The sequence below is a fragment of the Cydia splendana genome, chromosome 20 (assembly GCF_910591565.1).
Source record: "Cydia splendana chromosome 20, ilCydSple1.2, whole genome shotgun sequence".
Taxonomy (NCBI): Eukaryota; Metazoa; Arthropoda; class Insecta; order Lepidoptera; family Tortricidae; genus Cydia; species Cydia splendana.
Genome location: NC_085979.1, coordinates 15,865,807 through 15,886,926, shown reverse-complemented (window position 1 = coordinate 15,886,926; position 21,120 = coordinate 15,865,807). Strand labels below are relative to the sequence as shown.

The 21,120-nt window shown below is 39.0% G+C and overlaps 1 protein-coding gene across 1 annotated transcript in view; it reads right to left on the bottom strand.

Moving 5' to 3' along the window:
* The window catches only part of LOC134800553 (orexin/Hypocretin receptor type 1-like), a 140,334-nt gene that overhangs the window by 7,906 nt on the left and 111,308 nt on the right, over positions 1–21,120 (bottom strand). The window contains exons 4-8 of the mRNA XM_063773040.1: positions 15,392–15,539; positions 14,118–14,268; positions 10,599–10,723; positions 10,327–10,483; positions 6,872–6,984 (exon numbers count right to left, since the gene is read on the bottom strand). Coding sequence (XP_063629110.1) covers positions 6,872–6,984; positions 10,327–10,483; positions 10,599–10,723; positions 14,118–14,268; positions 15,392–15,539 — 694 coding nt within the window. The remainder of the gene's footprint in view (positions 1–6,871; positions 6,985–10,326; positions 10,484–10,598; positions 10,724–14,117; positions 14,269–15,391; positions 15,540–21,120) is intronic.

The following is a 21,120-nucleotide window of genomic DNA, read 5'->3' as shown; positions in this document are numbered from 1 at the left end:
TTTTATAGATTTTTAATATTTGTAGAGCAGCAAACATGCAACGCTGGCAGGTGCCGAAATTTAACAGGATTCACGTTAGAACTACAAATGAATTCAAGATTCTTTATATTGATAAAACAAACTTTTTCGGAACAAAGCAAAATACGAAATACGTAAAGTAATTGAATGCTGTTTTTAACAGGTTCAACCTCAATATCAAATTTAAATATAAGGTTGCTAAAATTGTTACCATAAATTGTTAATTTTGATATCTACTTTAGAAAATTACCGCTAATACCCAATTATCTACGCACGAAAAGATTCAGATGGGATTCAACTTTTCGCACGCACATTTATAACGACCTCCTTTTATGTTCGCACCGGGCACTCAAGTCACTTCCAATAATTAGGACGGATCGAAGGAGGGTAATCTGAAGTTTTGTTTGACCTCTTATTTTGAATGATCTCTATGAGTCTAGAGGTTAGAATATAATGGTCGCGTATAAGCGGATCATACTGCTGAATGGACTGAGTGATTGATATTATTAGGTATTGACAGCTCTGTGACACTGGTAATCAAAGAAGCGGTCAATCCCTAACTTCATAAACTCTACACCGTAGTTAAAATATGTGGCTTGGCCGTTTCGTTGTAGTAAAGATAACTACTGTAGTAAGAAGTAGTAAGAAGTAATAAGAAATAAATAGTGAATACATTTATCACCTCACACCCATGTCACAGCAGCAAAACGGCCAGGTCACATATTTTGACTAAGGTGTAGATTTTGTGAAGTCAGGGCTTGTAGAGTTAGAAGCTTGGCTATATGTACTTACGTAAGATCTGAGAACTTTTACAGTGCGAAACATTATGTACTCGTCTTGGCAAGATTTTACATGAAAATGTTTATGGTGGGATTTATTTTTACAAGAAATACCAACTATAAATAGTCAATACAGATCTTAGGAGTAGATCTAAACTGAAAAGGAGACCGTTACATATGAAGGACACATGTAAACATAATATAATTCTTAATTTAATAAAATCTTGTGAAATGCTTACTGTTAGGGTTTTAAATACTTAACGCTTAAGAGTAATGAAAATGGATCATTTGATTAATAAACTTTGATGTAGAGTCTTTTTGACAGTTTTCATTGTCATGTAAATGAATGTTTATTGGTTAAATCCTGCTAGAACCCCAGTAGGTTTTTCTAGCCCAAGCATTTTAATAAATTATAATTTCATTCCGGGTCAGAAAACATTCTCGGATAAAGTTAACCTTTCAAATGGTTACATCTACATCTGAAAAGGTTCGTCGGTTTATGAAAGGAAAATAAATGAAAAAGGATTACGGCTGAGCCAACTCAAATGGCATTCATTATTATAGGTACACAAATAATCCCACAAATTGATGTATCTGTACGAGTATATCTAGGAGATATATGGAAGTCTCTAAGTAGCATATTTACTTAAGAAATATTAAGAAATATTTTATTTAAGAAATATTTATTTAAGAAATATTTAAGAAATATTTTATTGGATATGGATGGGGTGTAGTGGGGTCGTCTCGCACTCATTATCTGGGGCATCACTAACCGGTCTATTGAAGACGGTGGTGCCTCATTGACTGCAGGTGCTCCCACTCTCTCACCAGTGGCTCCAAGAAGCTGTAGTGCATGCAGCGGCCACACCCCGGTAAACCGCGTCGGTTCGCGGGCTAAACTGGTGAGGGGAACCTGCCTATGGTAGGTCTTACAGCGAAAACCTCTCGCTCTAAATGCACAAGCTTATCCCGGTGGGAAAGGCAGCTTAAAGCAGATATGCAGTCGAGTTTGGTGGACCCGGCGGAATAACAAGGCAAGGTGGATGGCCTAGAGCGATGATAGAGGGCATAGTTATCATCGGTCAGACACAGCATCTGACCCCATCTCCGGTCGTATCGGTTTTCCGCTCCACTGGGTCAAGATGGATGACGACAAGAGTGTGCATCTGCGTTTGCGCGTACGCTTGTGCACCTTAATATTTCCTGCGCACCTGACTGTTTCTGAAAAAGGACTCCGATCATACACAAAGTCCAATGGCGATGGGTTGAGGTAGAGAGGTTCGGTTTGATGCAAGCCGGGCTTTGTCTGATGCCTGCACACTGGCGACCCTGGGGGCGCAGTATGCGCTGTGGTCGCTTTCGCTCTGCACTGGGGTGACAGAGAGGATTCGGCAGCACCCAGGGTGACAAAGCAGCCCTATTTAGGGAGGCACTGCTTTCCCTGCTTAGCCGGGGAGGGGGCTAGAAAAGGTGCCCTAAAAAAAGCTCACCCTTCAACAAGGGATGGTAGTAACCGCGGCTGCCTCCGCATCATTTGAATCGTGGTCGACGCAACATAAGAAAAAAGACTGTCCAAAAGCAAAAAATGACATTTGGCGCGTGGAACGTGCGAACACTTCTTGACCGCAATGAGAATACCTGTCCTGAAAGAAAGACCGCGATAGTAGCTCGGGAACTCGGCCGATACAATGTGGACGTGGCTGCCATCAGCGAGACACATCTTGCCGACGAAGGAGAGCTGGTAGAAAACGGAGGAGGTTATACTTTCTTTTGGAAAGGTACAGATTCTTCTGAGCCCCGAAGGTCAGGGGTCGGATTTGCGGTAAAGAATGGTCTTGTAGGTACGTTACGGGAATACCCCGTCCATATTTCTGATCGCGTTACCACACTGCGCCTACACCTCGATAATGACAACTACCTCAATATCATCAGTGTCTATGCTCCAACGCTTGACAAATCTGATGAGATTAAGGATAGATTTTATGAGGAATTGACACAATGTCTCGACCGTATAAGTGCTAGGGAGCAGATCCTTCTACTAGGCGATTTTAATGCCAGAGTTGGACGTGACTTTGAAGCTTGGCCTAATGTGCTTGGCAGACACGGAGTCGGTAATATGAACAGCAATGGTCAGCTGCTGCTTAGCTTGTGTGCACAATATGATCTCGCAATCACTAACACTATGTTCAGACTGCCTGCCAAGCACAAGACGACGTGGATGCACCCGAGATCCAAGCATTGGCATTTAATAGACTATGCTATTGTGAGAAATAGGGATTTTTCCCAGGTCCAGGTCACTCGAGTCATGCGTGGTGCGCACTGTTGGACGGATCATCGGCTTGTTGTCATCAAACTATCTCTTTACCTTCATCGCCCTCGAAGATCCGGCAGAAATAAACCTATATGCACAAATATTGATAGACTAGAAGATCCAGAGGTAAGGAAGAACTATGCCGAAATCTTGTCCTGTGTGCTTCTGTCGCCGATTGATGAGACTTTGAATGTCGATGCTCTCTGGGAGTCTCTGTGCTCTCATATTTTGGTCGCAGCAGAAACTACGCTTGGTCTAGCAGTCCGTAAAAATGAGGACTGGTTTGACAAAAATGACAGTGTTCTGACAGAGGCATTGCACGAACACCGTCGTCTCCTACGAGAGCATAGAAGAGAGCGTCGAGATGGAGATATTAGACGTAGTGAACTGGAGTTGAGAAAACTATGCCGTGAAACCAAAGAAAGATGGTGGCAGAACAAGGCTCGTCATATGCAGTGGCTTGCTGACTCAAACCAGCTCGGAGAGTTTTATGGGGAGGTCAGAAAGCTAATCGGCACAAACTCCCATGCTAAGATACCGCTGAAGTCAGTCGATGGTGAGTGTCTTCTGAAAACTAGGGATGATGTGCTGAACAGATGGGCTGAACATTTTAACGCTTTGCTCAATGTAGATCGTACAGCAGATCTATCGCACATTAGTTTAATACCTCAGCTCTCCACTGTTATAGAGCTGGACGAGCCTCTATCGCGTGACGAGGTAGTTCTTGCCATCAAACAGCAGCAGAATAAGCGTGCGGTCGGTATTGACTCTATTCCAGGTGAATTGCTGAAGTACGGAGGTGAGAAGTTGCACTCGTCTGTTTGGGCACTTTTTGTTCGTATGTGGGAGGAAGAACATGTTCCCTCTAGTTTTAAACTTTCACGAATTAAGGCCCTCTACAAGAACAAAGGTGACCGTGCGGACTGCAACTCATACCGTGGTATTTCGCTTCTCTCAGTTCCTGGAAAAGTCTTGGCAGAGTTCTCTTGAACCGCCTTATAAAGCTCTCTGAAGAGATCCTGCCGGAAACACAGTTTGGCTTCCGTCCTAATCGGGGTACCTGTGAAGCCATCTTCTCGTTGCGTCAACTGCAGGAAAAAAGCAGGGAACAGGGACAAAGGCTGTACTTTTGCTTTGTTGACCTTGAGAAGGCGTTCGACAGTGTCCCCCGTGAAGCTCTGTGGATAGTACTAAGAAAGTTAGGGTGCACTGATAAGTTCGTTCGACTCCTGAGACTTCTGCATGACAATATGGAATGCTGCGTTGCTGTGGATGGCGAAGAGTCTAGCTTCTTCCCCGTTACCTGTGGGGTGAAGCAAGGCTGCGTCCTAGCGCCAACACTCTTTGCTCTCTACTTTGCTGTGGCTGTCCGTGAAGTCTTGCAGAGGCAGAGCTCGTCGAATGGAATTCGCATCCGTTTCCGCACTGACGGTAGTCTTTTCAACTTGGCCAGATTTAAGGCTCGCACTAAGGTCTCGTACGCTGTGATCACCGAGATCATGTATGCGGATGACTTGTGCTTCATTGCGGAATCCCCTGGTGACCTACAGCAACTTTTGACCGACTTTCACGATTCCTGCTGCAAGTTTGGACTGAAAATCAGTGTCAAAAAGACGGAAGTAATGTCATTAGACATCCATGGTCGCGAGACACTGACTGTCAGACTTGGGGAGGATTTGCTGAAACAGGTAGATAAGTTCCGGTACCTGGGGAGCACAGTAACTTCTACGTGCGACCTTGACGCTGAGATAAACATCAGAATCGGTGCCGCTGCTGCGGCGTTTGGTAAGTTGGATGGAAAGGTCTTCCGTTCACATGACCTGACATTGGCGACAAAGATCTCCATATATATGGCTGTTGTGCTTCCTAACATATTGTATTCTTCGGAAACGTGGACCATATACCGTCGTCACATCCGCACTTTAGACCGATTCCACCTAAAATGTCTTCGCAAAATCTTGAACATCAGCTGGTCCGATCGAGTACGGAACACCGAAGTTTTGCGAAGAGCTAAAGTGGGTGGGATCGAAGTTTATATTATGCGACGACAACTTCGTTGGGGCGGCCACGTTTCAAGGATGGCAGAGGGTCGGGTGGCTAAGCGCATCTTTTACTCGGAGCTGGAGGAGGGCAAGCGAAAGCATGGCGGGCAACTTCTCAGGTATAAGGATGTGCTTAAGCGCCACATGAAGACCTGTAACATTGACCCGCTTCTGTGGGAGAAGCAGGCAGCCGACCGCCCTGTATGGAGATCTTTCGTCTTTAAGCAAACGAATGACTTTGAATCCCGTCGACTTGTGGAACTAGATATCAGACGGGATGAGCTGAAGGCCCGCCCACCAGCGGCTATTAGGTATAATTACGTCAATGGTGTGCTTTCCTGCCCGTCATGCGCACGGGTCTTCGCAAATAAAATCGGCTACGCGAGCCATATGCGAGCACACGAACGCATACAACAACGGAGCTGAAACAGTCGCCGTGGTCGAAACCGGCCGGGAGAGTATATATATATTTTATTGGATGTCCCACGCAAGGTTTCATTATAGGTACATGTTTTTGATTTCCATGTTGATTAATTAGGTACCACACGACTGGAAACCTGTACCTATGTGAACTTACTGAAAATAAAATCGATAATTTTTCGAGACTTCATCCATGTGGCTAATTCGTAGTTTCGAAAATATAAGAAAATAATAAAAAAATATAATACATTCTGATAATGGTATATAAGAAAATACCATTACCAGAATGTGAAAATAAGTCAGAAAATTGTACCATGACAATTGAATGCATGATGCAGTCTGAAGAGATGGTTGCTAAGCGATAAGGCAACCTAGGTTACCTAGGTTACCTCTATCCAATTTATGTCTCTGTACATTTATTGTAAACTTTGTATTGTGTGCATTAGTATTACTCTAGTTTTACAATACAATACAGTATTGTATACTGTATGTCTTTGGTTACCGCGATAAATAGTTATTCACACTCAATTTTTTTATATCGATTATATCGTTTAGAACGTTTTTATAAATTCGGGAGGTATATTAAATTAATTTTATGTGTTATAAATTGTTTTAATTTTTAAAAGAATACTTTTACGTAGACTGTACGTTCAATTTACTTAATCTTATTGAGGCGTCGGTAGCATAGCATAGGTAAAATATTATTTGAGTTATAATCTAGAGGTCCTGGGTTCGAAATCTGGGTACGAGTTTATTGGAGCTTTTTGATATATTATCTATTATACGCTGTTCGGTGAGACGAAAACTTCGTGAGGAATCCAGAGACTTATTGGGATGGAAGGTTAGATGTTAGTCGACTGCACAACTCAAGCGGAAAAGCGTTTAGATAAGGAGTAGGTTGGACACTGATTAATTTCTCAAGAAAGGCAGATTTAAACAATTTGAAAATACTGATTTAAACTTTCACGATTATTAAACATTATCAAACTACACAATAACGTTATATCGAAAATCGTTAGTGTTGTGTGTCGACAGAGTAACATCCCTAGTGCGCAAAACGTTCAAACTGATAAACAAGACCAAGTGCGGGTAGTTCGAAAAACTCGCGCGGCGAGAAGATGTTGATGTCAACTTGAGCCAGTCTTCTCCGAGACCACGGGGACAACGCCGTCCTCGAAACGTCGGAGGTAAATCTTAAAACTTAAATACGCGATTAAATCCCGTTGTGTAGTTTGATAATTTGAAAATAGTAGCGGCACCGATATCGGCATTACTCGCTTACGTTATACAGCAATACTCACCACTCATGAAGTTGTATATGAGGGGGTTGACGGCAGAGTTGGCGTAGCACATGACGTGCGAGATGAGCGCGATGCACGTGATGACGTCACTCTGCTGCACGTTGAATGCCACTCTGTGGACAAACATAGTTGTTCACAATTTTACGACGTTTAAGTTCACCATCATCATCATCATCATCATCATCATCATCATCATCATCATCATCATCATCATCATCATCATCATCATCATCAGGCTATAGTAGTCCACTGCTGGACATAGCCCTCCCCTAAAGAGCGCCATAGCGCCCTGTCCTCAGCTTGCCGCATCCAGCATCTGCCTGCAGTCTTCCGCAGATCGTCATCCCACCTGGTCGGAGGGCGTCCTACACTACGTTTGCCGAGTCGCGGTCTCCACTCAAGAACACGTTTACCCCAGCGGTTGTCGGTTCATCGTGCGATATGGCCAGCCCACTGCCACTTCAGCTTGCTAATTCTTTGAGCTATGTCGATAACTTTGGTTCTCTGTCGGATGTATTCGTTACGAATCCTATCCTTCAGAGAAACTCCGAGCATAGCTCTCTCCATAGCTCGCTGAGCGACTTTGAACTGGTGGACCAACCCTATCGTGAGTGTCCATGTCTCGGCTCCGTAGGTCATGACGGGTAGGACGCACTGATTGAAAACTTTTGTTTTCAAACATTGCGGTATGGATGACGAGAAGACTCGGCGTAGTTTCCCAATCGCTGCCCAGCCCAGCTGGATCCTCCTCTTGGCCTCCTTCTCGAAATTGTTTTTACCTAACTGCAGAATATTCGGAAACGATTTCAAGAAGGTGACCATTTACGACTATCGGTATTGGATCAATGTGGCCATTGATCATGACTTTGGTTTTATCCAAATTCATGCCAAGACCGATGCGTCGCGAGGCTGCAGCTAGGCAGTCCAGCATCCGGTTCAGCTCCTCTAGCGACTCCGCCATTAAGACTATTAGTGTAGTAAATTAGGCAAGTTGTTGTATGGAGACCCATGCATTAATTTCTCAGTCGATGAAATTTAGCTTGGTTATTGTATAGTATGAGCCAAGACTAACATTATAAATATCCAAAAAAAAACACTCCTAAGTTAGGTAAAAACACAAACCTGATTATATATTGAACCGAGTAATTCCTCAGTCCAAAATAATTTTACAAAATAAGTTATTAGTATCAGTATGTGATACTAGAAAAAAATCTAAAAGTTTAGTCAAACATGAGAATATTTTTTTATGATATATCCTTTTTTTGACGCTCATTTTCATCGGAAAATTGCTCTGTCATTTTTTTCTTCTTATATGATCTTAGAATATAATTTGGCGCAGCGGGTAAAAAAATAAACAATAAATGCGTATCGAAATGTATGTATTATAGAACTATTAAAAACTGAGTGGAAAATTTTTAGATTTTCATTTTGTAGGTATAAAACGGCAATAAAATGGCATTCCAGTGAAAAAATTAGACTGAGCAATTTTCCGGTCCAAGACACGCCAAAAATAAATATTTTATTAATACTGGTATTTCTGCTGGGATATTTTTTTGATATTTCATATATTGTTGCAATACGTTACCTACATGAATATGTCTGGTGAAGAAAGTTTGAACGGAGCATTTTTCCGTAAAAAGATATTAACGATTTAAGACTTTAGGTATTTACTTTAATTCTATTATTATTATTCTTTGGAAATTTATACAATACTTTTTATTTATTGATACTTTATCAAATTATCATACTGTAAAGTTTTTTCTGGCTGAGGAATTACTGCGGGGTCCACTACCTTTATTTACTACACTATATGTCATCTGCGAATCGTAGGTGTGAGATGTAGTCGCCGTTTAAGTTTAAGTTGCCAGTACAACTATTCTATCCTAAGTAGGTACAGTGAAAGAATTTAATTTCCGACCCATTTTGTAGGTTCTTGTCACAGTGACAATAGTATGAGGTCTCTAGCGACTTTCTTATTGATAGTCACTGTGAAAAGGTCGGAAATTAATTTTTTTGACTGTACTACTCGTGTTACACTAAGCATACGAATATAGATATACAGTAACTTTAATTCCTTCTACTAAATATCAATTTATAATTTTCACGTTAAAAACACGTTCAAAGGCAAGGGACCGACAGAGAACACAAATCATTTTGCCTCGATACTTAATAAAATACTCGCGTAACTTAATTGCTTTAAGAATAAGGATAATTTTAAAAAATTGACATTTATTTAATGAAGGCGTTACTTTGCGGAAATGCGTATTAATTAAATTGGCGTATTAGATAACGCTGCTCTGAATTCGTAACCAAAATACTTAGTTCTTGTTAGGTTAAGCCTAATTCATAATAATGGAATTAATCTGACAAATGCCACAAATATAAATAAATAAATTTTAATTACAAGTAATAATTTTCATTGCACCCAACAACCAAATCTTGGCAGACCGTTTGCGCGGTTCGCTATAAGTATATAATTAAAACTTCAAGCCTTGACGTGGACTTTAAAAATGTTATAATTTTCAGATAGGAAAAACTTTTTCATAAACTATACGTACCTAAATACATGAGTGCTAGACGCCTCTTGGAAAGCAATTTACTCAGATGAATAGACAAAAGAGTGAACATCTCGTTAGTGTTGAAAAGACTGGTACAAACTTATTAGCGGGATTTTAATTATGCTTGTTAGTGTGAGTTTTAAAGCGAGGTATTACAAATTCGGACAGAATGCAGTTAATTTACAAAATAAGTATTGGTTTACACTAGTTACAAAGTGCGTCTACACTATGAAGATTCTGTGAGCTATTTATGATCTTAAAATATTATACTCTTGGTACTTATAACGGATTATGCTTAGTGTATTTGTAAGTGTGTATTATGTAGGTATACTTAAACAAATTAACGTTTCTTTAGGTACACGAAATAATAAAATCTTCTAGTGTGGCAGCTTTTTTTGTAACTTCAGTGAGAATGGCACGAGTGTTCATATAAAGTAAATCAAGTTATTTACAGCTTTTTATTAATTAGGTAGGTACTTGACTAAAGGACCCGCAGTGAAATCAAATTCAATCAAATCTCACGAAATTTTAGTATGATGTAGATTAAGGTCTCTTGATTATTTTTTATAAGGACACACATCTCTCAGAAGTATACTTTCAAAAATAATCAAGTTTATATTTTTCTATTTCTATGCGGTGTTTCCTAAAATCAATACTTATAAAAAAATAATCAGGAGACTTAAATCTACATCGTACTAAAATTTCGTGAGATTTGACTGAAACCACTTTTTCCCTATGTTTGCTGCGGGGTCCTTTGAGGCGCAGATGGACAGACTGGTATATGGCATAGCGAACTCGAAAGGGTCTCTTAACAATGGAATCATAAAAACTATCTTACACAAAAGTAGTTAATGCGAACCGAATGTTGTAAATCCCGTTGATGCAAGTCAGGCTTACCTAAGGACTGAAATCAGATGCACGGGAAAGTAGCACACGGCGAACATGACGACGACAGCCACGAGCATCTTGGCGGCCTTGCGGCGTGAGCGCAGCTGCCCCTCAGTTGACGCGTTCGCGTGGATAGATGGCGTTGTGCGCCGCTTCGCTGCTAGCCCTGGGAGACAAACTTATGAAAAACCATACTCATCATTACCAAACAAGAAATATGAAACAAGCTTGGAAATGTGGGAACAGTGAACGTGCCAAACCCAGAACAAAAATCGACTTACAATTGTTCTGTCCAGTAGGTGTAGTGCATAGCTGGTGGGACTCCGAATGGCCCGGAATATTGTCTGAGCGCCACAGCACCCTCACGATTTGGCAGTATGCGATCATCATCAGGAATAGCGGAAGCCTACAACAATATGGAAGTTAAAACGCTTCATATTCAATCACTCTTAGCAGTCTTAGCATGCCACGATCTAACATTACAGTTCCTTAGGTTAGGATGTATCATCATCATAATTTAAGGAGCATGGCTCTTGTCGGTGTAGTATGCGTCAGGATGTATAAGTACTAAAATACATCGTAACTTAAGGCACTGTAATATAAGATCCCAACAAAAACATAAATGTGAAATGGGAGCCAAGTTCAATATTAAGAATATGTGTCGTTGTTGACTCGCCGACAAAAGAATTGAGATCTATATGGGTGCCAAGTTCTGTGTTGTGTAGAAAATCCTGAAATTATAAAGGATTTGACTTGGCTAGTTTTACCAACAAACCAAATTTTAGAAAAGTAGCCTATACGTATCATTACTTTTTGTACAGAAATTACTATAGTAGGTATTCATCGTGAAAGCAGTTTGCCTGAGCTGAAAAGGAGACCCTCGCTAACGCGCGGTCAATTGTCAAAAAGTTTCAGTTTTCAGATTTTTCCTTTTGTATACGCCTGATAGTCTACATTGATGCCAAATATCAAGTTTCTAAGTCATCTAGAAGTGGGTTAGGTTTTTGGTCTATAAGTATTATACTTGGTCAAGCAGATCTTGTCAGTAGAAAAAGGCGGCAAATTTGAAAAATGTAGGCGCGAAAGGATATCGCCTCATAGAAATTTTGAATTTCGCGCCTTTTTCTACTGACAAGATTTGCTTGACCGTCTATAATTATTTTTTTTCCATCGAAATATCAATAATTTCCAGTTTTCAGATTTTTCCCTGTATAAACACCTAATAGTCTACCTTGATGCCAAATATCAAGTTTCTAAGTCATCTAGAAGTGGATTAGGTTTTTGGTCTATAAGTATTAATTGTTATTATTTCCATCGAAATATCAATAATTTCCAGTTTTCAGATTTTTCCCTTTATATACACCTAATAGTCTACCTTGATGCCAAATGTCAAGTTTCTAAGTCATCTAGAAGTGGGTTAGGTTTTTGGTCTGTACGTATTAATTATTTTTTTTCCATCGAAATATCAATTATTTCCAGTTTTCTGATTTCTCCCTCTATATACACCTAATAGTCTACCTTGATGCCAAATATCAAGTTTCTAAGTCATCTAGAAGTGGGTTAGGTTTTTGGTCTATAAGTATTAAATTTATTTTTTTCCATAGAAATATCAATAATTTCCAGTTTTCAGATTTTTCCCTTTTTATACGCCTAATAGTCTACTTTGATGCCAAATATCAAGTTTCTATGTCATCTAGAAGTGGGTTAGGTTTTTGGTCTGTACGTATTAATTATTTTTTTTTCATCGAAATATCAATTATTTCCAGTTTTCAGATTTTTCCCTCTATATACACCTAATAGTCTACCTTCATGCTAAATATCAAGTTTCTAAGTGATCTAGAAGTGGGTTAGGTTTTTGGTCTATAAGTATTAATTGTTATTATTTCCATCGAAATATCAATAATTTCCAGTTTTCAGATTTTTCCTTTTATACACACCTAATAGTCTACCTTGATGCCAAATGTCAAGTTTCTAAGTCATCTAGAAGTGGGTTAGGTTTTTGGTCTGTACGTATTAATTATTTTTTTTTCCATCGAAATATCAATTATTTCCAGTTTTCTGATTTCTCCCTCTATATACACCTAATAGTCTACCTTGATGCCAAATATCAAGTTTCTAAGTCATCTAGAAGTGGGTTAGGTTTTTGGTCTATAAGTATTAATTTTTTTTTTCCATAGAAATATCAATAATTTCCAGTTTTCAGATTTTTCCCTTTTTATACGCCTAATAGTCTACTTTGATGCCAAATATCAAGTTTCTATGTCATCTAGAAGTGGGTTAGGTTTTTGGTCTGTACGTATTAATTATTTTTTTTCCATCGAAATATCAATTATTTCCAGTTTTCAGATTTTTCCCTCTATATAAACCTAATAGTCTACCTTCATGCTAAATATCAAGTTTCTAAGTGATCTAGAAGTGGGTTAGGTTTTTGGTCTATAAGTATTAATTGTTATTATTTCCATCGAAATATCAATAATTTCCAGTTTTCAGATTTTTCCCTTTATACACACCTAATAGTCTACCTTGATGCCAAATGTCAAGTTTCTAAGTCATCTAGAAGTGGGTTAGGTTTTTGGTCTGTACGTATTAATTATTTTTTTTCCATCGAAATATCAATTATTTCCAGTTTTCTGATTTCTCCCTCTATATACACCTAATAGTCTACCTTGATGCCAAATATCAAGTTTCTAAGTCATCTAGAAGTGGGTTAGGTTTTTGGTCTATAAGTATTAAATTTTTTTTTTGCATAGAAATGTCAATAATTTCCAGTTTTCAGATTTTTCCCTTTTTATACGCCTAATAGTCTACTTTGATGCCAAATATCAAGTTTCTATGTCATCTAGAAGTGGGTTAGGTTTTTGGTCTGTACGTATTAATTTTTTTTTTCCATCGAAATATCAATTATTTCCAGTTTTCAGATTTTTCCCTCTATATACACCTAATAGTCTACCTTCATGCTAAATATCAAGTTTCTAAGTGATCTAGAAGTGGGTTAGGTTTTTGGTCTATAAGTATTAATTATTTTTTTTCCATCGAAATATCAATAATTTCCAGTTTTCAGATTTTTCCCTCTATATACACCTAATAGTCTACTTTGATGCCAAATTTCAAGTTTCTAGGTCATCTGGAAGTGGGTTAGGTTTGTGATCTATATGTCAGTCAGTCACAAAAATGACGGTTTTTAAACGTTAATTTGTCAATAAATGTTTGAGCTACGTTTATAAAATTTTGTATTTTAGACAAGCTAAGGGGCTTGAATACATTTGCCAAATTTCATTTGTGTAGGTTAAGTAGGTTTCAAGTTGTGAAGGGGTCAAAAGTAGCTCGAAATGGTTCGTGTAATATTACACACGGTTGCTGCGTCGCCAGTTCCTTTTTCTTTGAACTTGGCTGGACACGCTCCCGCGTGTCTAGATCGTGTGATTGAATATGAAACGTTTTTCCTGGAAATTTTCATTATACCTAACATTACTCATCTTAACAAAACGAATTTGGACGATTTTTCTGCCACTTATACTTGCAAGAGTTTCATATGCAAAACAAGACTGAGTTTATTGATTTTCTCTGAGGGCTAAAATTGTGTCCTATACAGTCAGCAGCAGAAGTTGCTAAGCGGCCGAGGTGTTCAAAATTACCTTGACACGCTCTTATTCTCTTAACAATAAAGTCACGTCAAGATCATTTTGAACACCTCGCCCGCTTAGCAACTTCTGCTGCTGACTGTACCTACATTTACCATAACATCCACCTGCGACCGAGTTAACGATATAAGCAGTAAAATTTACTTGTGCTATACTTACGTGTAAAGAAATACCGCCTTTATTATGCTCCAATTGAGTTCAGATTCATCTGACCACTTCGCTGAGCATTGCATGAAATACTGCTTATGCATGTCAAATCTCAGCGGGCGAGAGAGCATCTTCACTTGCAAAACTGCTAGTTCTGGCACATCTGCAAAAATAACATGTTTCAAGACAAATTCGGTCAAAGTAAGTTTGTATACATTTTACATGTAAAATTACGAAGAAATTGGAGAAAAAGGAGTTTCTGTTGTGGTTGCGTTTTTCAGTCGAGAATTTCCTTTTGCCACTTTCCGATTGCATCATCCAATCAACTCTGTTCGTATGTTAGTGCATTGTTATCGAAATTAACAAAATATATGAGACAGCGAGTGGTTCAAATTTAATTTTAAGGTATTTTATCAAATAAACTTAGGTACTTACTTAAAAATACGATACAAAACAAATATAGATGGTCAAGCAAATCTCGTCAGTAGAAAAAGGCGCGAAATTCAAATTTTCTATGAGACGATATCCCTTCAAGCCTACATTTTTCAAATTTGCCGCCTTTTTCTACTGACAAGATTTGCTAGACCATCTATATAATAAATACGGTGTGAAGTTAAGAGCGTGTAAAAAAAACTATGTTTGATATAGTGTGCAAAACGAATTTAGCTCCTATTTTTTTAACGGGAAGCTTGCAATTTAAGAAAGTTGTGCGCTGTGAACCGTTTGTTATGAAGGGGCATTTAACTTGCTTCCCAAACATCCAAAGCAGACGCTTGGCTTACAGCAAAAGTTGGCGCAGTTATCAAAATGTAGGTTCCTAGAGGAATCTCCAAACTTTCATAATGAATTTCTAGTGAATTTGAATATTTGGCTGATTCCGGATATTTCTATCACGTAGTTATACCGTGTTTTAAAATACTTCTTGTCTTGTTTTTAATGTTCAGTATAATAGCGATATTGGTTAAGGGTATTTTGTGAATAAAGTTAAAATTCAAACGGTAATTGCATCTCGACAAAGATCTAGCAGGCTATGTAGGGGAGACAAAGTTGAGTTAAAACAGAGGTAAGTTGAAATAATATACATTTTGCGGTATTTATAACCGTCTTGAGGCAAGGACGCATATTGAGAGACCAGCGGACGGCGGGACGGGGCTAAACATCATTTTTTCCAGCCCGATAATAGTTATAGATTGTCTTTTTACGTTATTTCAACCTACCCCTATTTTAACTCCACTCAATCTCTCCTATTCTTCCTTATGTCATTACAGACATCAAAGTGAACTTACTGAAAAGTAAAGAAATGAGCCAGATGATGAGTATGGCGGTCTTGGCGCGGCCGGTGGTGGACTTGAACTTGAGCGGGAAGCAGATGGCGTACCAGCGGTCCACTGAGATGAACGTCAATGTGAGCACCGACACCGTCACCGACACCGACTGTGGAAACACGACGTTATGAGACCCAGAAGTCCCAGAACAGATATCTAGAAATATTAAGTAATATAGCTAGTACAGTTTTAATTAAGGCTTCCATTTATCTTGCATAATATCGATTGTCTCAAATAGACGTCGCATAGCAGGTTTCGCAGAAACATTTTTAACCGAATGATACTTTTGCATAATTGTATAATTAGCATATCTCATGTCGCATAACATTAATTTGTCAGAATTTTGAATAGCAGAATACTAATATCGTCGATTTTACATACGCAGAATGGTATGTAGCATAAATTACATTCCACCGAATTTCTTATGGCATATTGCTCATATTGCAGACTTGAATTTCGCAGAATGTTATGCAGCATAAAAGGAATTGCTGCCAGAACTACAGGTTAGGTTAGGTTAGAACTGCGACCCCTACATAAAAGGAATTGCTGCCAGAACTATAGGTTATGTTAGGTTAGACCTGCGACCCCTACATAAAAGAAACTGCTTCCAGAACTGTAGGTTAGGTTAGGTTAGAACTGCGACCCCTACACAAAAGGAATTGCTGCTAGAAGTGTAGGTTAGGTTAGAACTGCGACCCCTGCTCAATAGGAACTGTTGGAGTAGGTGTTCATTGGTGGAGTAGGGTACGGAAAATATTATTCTCATCCATACTATGCCAATGAATTATTCTGCCTAAGGAAATTGTGCGAAAAGACAGTATGCCAAGTAAATATTATGCGACGCAATTTTTGGCAAAACAATTATTCGATTACAGAATTATTCTTCAAATTGACATTATGCCATTGCATTATTCAGCTTTACAAAATTGTGCGAAACAACAGTATGCCATGAAACTTATGCAAAAAGTAATTCTGCGAAATGATGATTCTGCCAAGGGTTGCCATGCTAAAGTAAAATATGACAATAAATTTTATGCAACATAATTAGTAATCCATTATAAAATATTAAATGCAAGTATAATTTCTACGAACCAGCAGTTTAACTAACAGGCCGATTCGAACGTACACTGACATCAGAATAATATCTGAATAATATTATTATAATTTACTTAGATTTTGATGCCAGAGTGCGTTTGAATTAGCCTGTAAGCGTCGTACTGAGAAGCACTTAACCTCAGTCTAATTATCGCCGGGACATTAAAGGCCGAAACAAATTTACCCGCAGTTCACAAAACAACGATAAAGAGTCGTGTCAACCCAACAAGAGGTGCTTACTCGCCAACTAATTACTGTCGTTACACTGGCTGTAAACATTAATTTATGTTGATTATTATCAACGTGGCCTAGTAGTGAACATACGGACACACGAGACTTAAATTACAGAGTAATAGTTTCATACAATTGTTTTAAAGGATTCCATTGCCATGCACATGCAGTCGTGCATGCGACGAGTGGCAGATGCGACGCACATGTGGGCAATGCTATTTATCAGAAAAGATATGAAGATTTGTATTTCGTTGCACTACATACGTGATAAATAAAAAAAAAAACACAAAAATTTGTAGAAGACACACACAATATTAGAAAAAAATATCTGGGAGACCGAGCTTTGCTCGGAAAACATATAAAAACTCAAAAATGCGCGTTTTACCGGAGATGAGACGTAGCTAAATCGATTTATCGCCCCCGTAAACCCCCATATAGCAAATTTCATCGAAATCATTACAGCCGTTTCCGAGATCCCCGAAATATATACATATATTTATTTATTTATATACCTATATATAAATAAATAAATATATGACGAATGGAAATCGAGGGGGGAGGCCTTTGCCCAGCAGTGGGACACCGTATAGGCTTATATAAATAAATAAAATATATATATATATATATATATAATATATATATATATATATATATATATATATATATATATATATCTATATATATATATATAATATATATAGGTATATAAATAAATAAATAAACAAGAATTGCTCGTATAAGGACTGTATCGTTTATTATGGGTACAGATAAAACCTGGTCTAACTGTTGACGTGTGTGTTATTTTTAACCGACTTCAATTTCATAGAAGGAGGAGGTTCTGTATTCGGTTGTGGCTATTTTTTTTTTTCTATTGTACGTTATCCGATTACTTCGACATCCGTAGTCCGATTCGAGTAATTCTTTTTTTGTTTGAAAGGAGCTACTTCCGAGTTGGTCCCATTTTCATTTGGTTCTGTTCTGATGATGGGATCTATGAGGAATTGAGGGAACTCCTCAATTTTTAAAGCCACATGCATGGTGTTTTGGGCGTTTTCTTAAGCAACTCGAGCATTTTCTCCCGAAAACCACCAATTTGATGAAGTAGACCTGATGATGATGATGATTATTTTGATGATAATGATGATGATTTCTTTAAATGTAAGTATGTTCAGCGATTACTCCGGCACCTGTGATCCGATTTGAGTAATTCTTTTTTTGTTTGGAACAAGTTCCTCCAAGGTGTTTCCGTATTAGGCACGTGTTAAGTGATTTCGGGGTTTTCTAAAGTATCTCGAGCATTTGCTTCCGAAAACCACCAATTTGATGAACTGCAACTGTAGCCTTACCACGAGTTTGACATCGACATATTCGCTAACGTCTTATGCATAGTACAGACTAAGGTTAGTACGAGCAAGATGCATAGGAAGTACACACATGCTAGCGAATATATCAATGTCAAACTCGTGGTAAGCTGGTAAGGCTACTGATCGGGGGTTAGGGTTAGGAATTAAGGGGTCAGGGATTAAGGGGTCGGGGAATGGCGGTTGAAGGGTTGCTGGTTCAGGATCGAGGGGTTCCTGGATCAGGGGTTGATGTGCTGTGAGGTTGAGTGATCGGGGGGCTGAGGGATTGGGTCAGTGGCGGGGCGGGCGGATGGATTTAGTTGACAGGAATCTAGACACGCGGCAGCGTGTCAAGCCGAGTTCAAGCAAAGGAACTGGCTAGCCTGCGCCGAGTGTAATATTACACGAACCACTTGGTGCCACTTTTGACCCTTCTATAATTATAATTTCCCAGACGGACTCGAGAAAATTCCTGATTACATATTTACTAAAGTAATAGGTAGTAATAGGAACACGAATTTAGTGTTAAACATGATCTTGTTTTTCATTCATGCGTCGCGCTCTTAACAATGCGTTAAAACTAAAAATGGTAAAATAAAAACTTTTTACAAAAAAAATGAAACCGACTTCAAAAAGGATGAAATAAAATATTATCCTTTTTTATGTCTATGCGTTACCAACTGATATGTTTGAAGTCGGTGCCAAGCCAAGTAGTAACAATACCAGTCAAAAATAATCAGCTGTATGGCTATAAATCCCATTAGAACTGTACTAATAACTATTATAAATGTGTAAAGAATTCTGTCTGCCTGTTTGTCGCCTTTTCATGGCTAAACAACTGAACCGCTTTAGGTGAAATTTGGCAAGAAGGTAAATTCCTTGAATTGTTTTATATTTTGAAATGTAGTCCTCTGGATAAGGGACGGGAAATAACTCAGTCCCAATCCCACACTTGCGTGCTATAGACTGTTCGAGCATTAGTATGAAATGCTCTTTAAAAAGGCAAAAAAATGCATTTATATTTACACTAATGTCCCGACAAACATGGTACGACTGCGCCAAGAAGGTTTCTGAGGTGTGTTCTTAGGTCCAGTCGACGTCAATGATATGTTTACACTTTTGCACCTTACTCCTTTGTAATAAGGCGAAAAGTGTAAACATATTTTTAACGTCGACTGTACCTACAGAAAGTACGTTCATTGTCGTCGTGTAAGGCAATCCAACGTAGGTAAATCCTTATCAAATCGCACCAAAGTCATGGTATGCTTCAAAATTTGGCTTGGCACCGACTTCAAACATATCAGTTGGTAACGCATAGACATAAAAAAGGATAATATTTTATTTCATCCTTTTTGAAGTCGGTTTCATTTTTTTTGTAAAAAAGGTATTATGTATTACTATGTTCTTAAGGTATAATCTGGGGGTATTTTAAGCCATATCTGATATAAGAAGGTTTTACATTTATTTTATTTTAGAGACTTTATGATGATTTTAATACTGTCTAGCAAATATAATTTGGACAAGCCTATCGAGCTTAATTTGAGACTATTTCACCGATTCCTTGGTACGATTTAAAGAAACAAAAGGTTAATATGCTGCCGAAATATGCCATCTAAGTGTCCTTTTCATGATTGCTCAATTGAACATCCACAGAATAAATGTGGTGAATTTTTATCTTTACATGAAAACGACTTTTTATGCAACATTTTGGATTCCCGTCAATTTCTGACGCAAGCGAAATAAGGGAAACAGCTAAAAGAATCTACCGAGATCCAAAGCCTAACGGACATTCATGGCGTTGAACCATGGCTAGAACAGGTCGATAGTAACGCTCCATGATGGTTATATTGTATAGGTACCAAAGTCGGAGTTGTCGTAAGTAACATGCCATATTCTCTTAAAGGCCACCATGCACAGATCCAAAACTTTTTTTCCAACTAAAAGAAATGATTAGACCATGCCCAGATGTTTCGCTTTACGAATCATATGTAATTGCTGTTTACATAGTACGATTTTTGACATTGGAAATGTCATTTCGTTCGCTCCAGTATACGGTCCGATTTCACGAAAAAGTGCGATCCCCTTATATCTCGGAAAGTTGTGAAGATATGATATTAAAAAATAAGCTCAAAAGACGCATAATCACGAGAGCTGTAAGGTGCAAAAATAATTATTCGAGAAAGTCAAAAACAAAAAAAGTTATGGTCGAAATAGTGAAAATAAAATTCAATTTTTTCCGAATTTTTGATTTTGGTGCTCGATAATTTGGAAACGAAGAATGATATCAAAAATTTGAGAAAAACGGCTCTGGACAATTTAGTCAGCTACAATTTGAGCCTAAAACAAAGACGATCGGGTTAAGGGTTTGCCCTGTAGCCTAACCTTAAAATAGTCAAAAAGTCAGAACGACATTTTTCACAGGACATTTATGACTTCATGTTTCGCAGAGTTCGTTATCGGTGTTTGTTGTGAATTATCGGGATTATGACGGCAGAATAACACTTGCACTGCGTGGGCTTTCAAAATCGCTGCAGATTTTTCTTGGTCTAACTCTATCTATCCTGTTTGAGACGGGCGTAGATAACGCACTATTCGACAATCTATGCATTCTTGTGGTGGTGGAAATAGAAATAGAGGCAGAGGTAGAGTGAGAGGGAGAGGGAGAGGGAGAGGGAGAGGGAGAGGGAGAGGGAGAGGGAGAGGTGAGAGGGAGAGGGAGAGGGAGAGGGAGAGGGAGAGGGGAGAGGGGAGAGGGGAGAGGGAGAGGGAGAGGGAGAGGGAGAGGGAGAGGGAGAGGGAGAGGGAGGGAGAGGGAGAGGGGAGAGGGAGAGGGAGAGAGAGGGAGAGGGAGAGGGAGAGGGAGAGGGAGAGGGGAGAGGGAGAGGGAGAGGGAGAGGGAGGAGAGGGAGAGGGAGAGGGGGGAGAGGGAGAGGGAAGGGAGAGGGGGGAGAGGGAGAGGGAGAGGGAGAGGAGAGAGGGAGAGGGAGAGGGGAGGAGGGAGAGGGAGAGGGAGAGGAGAGG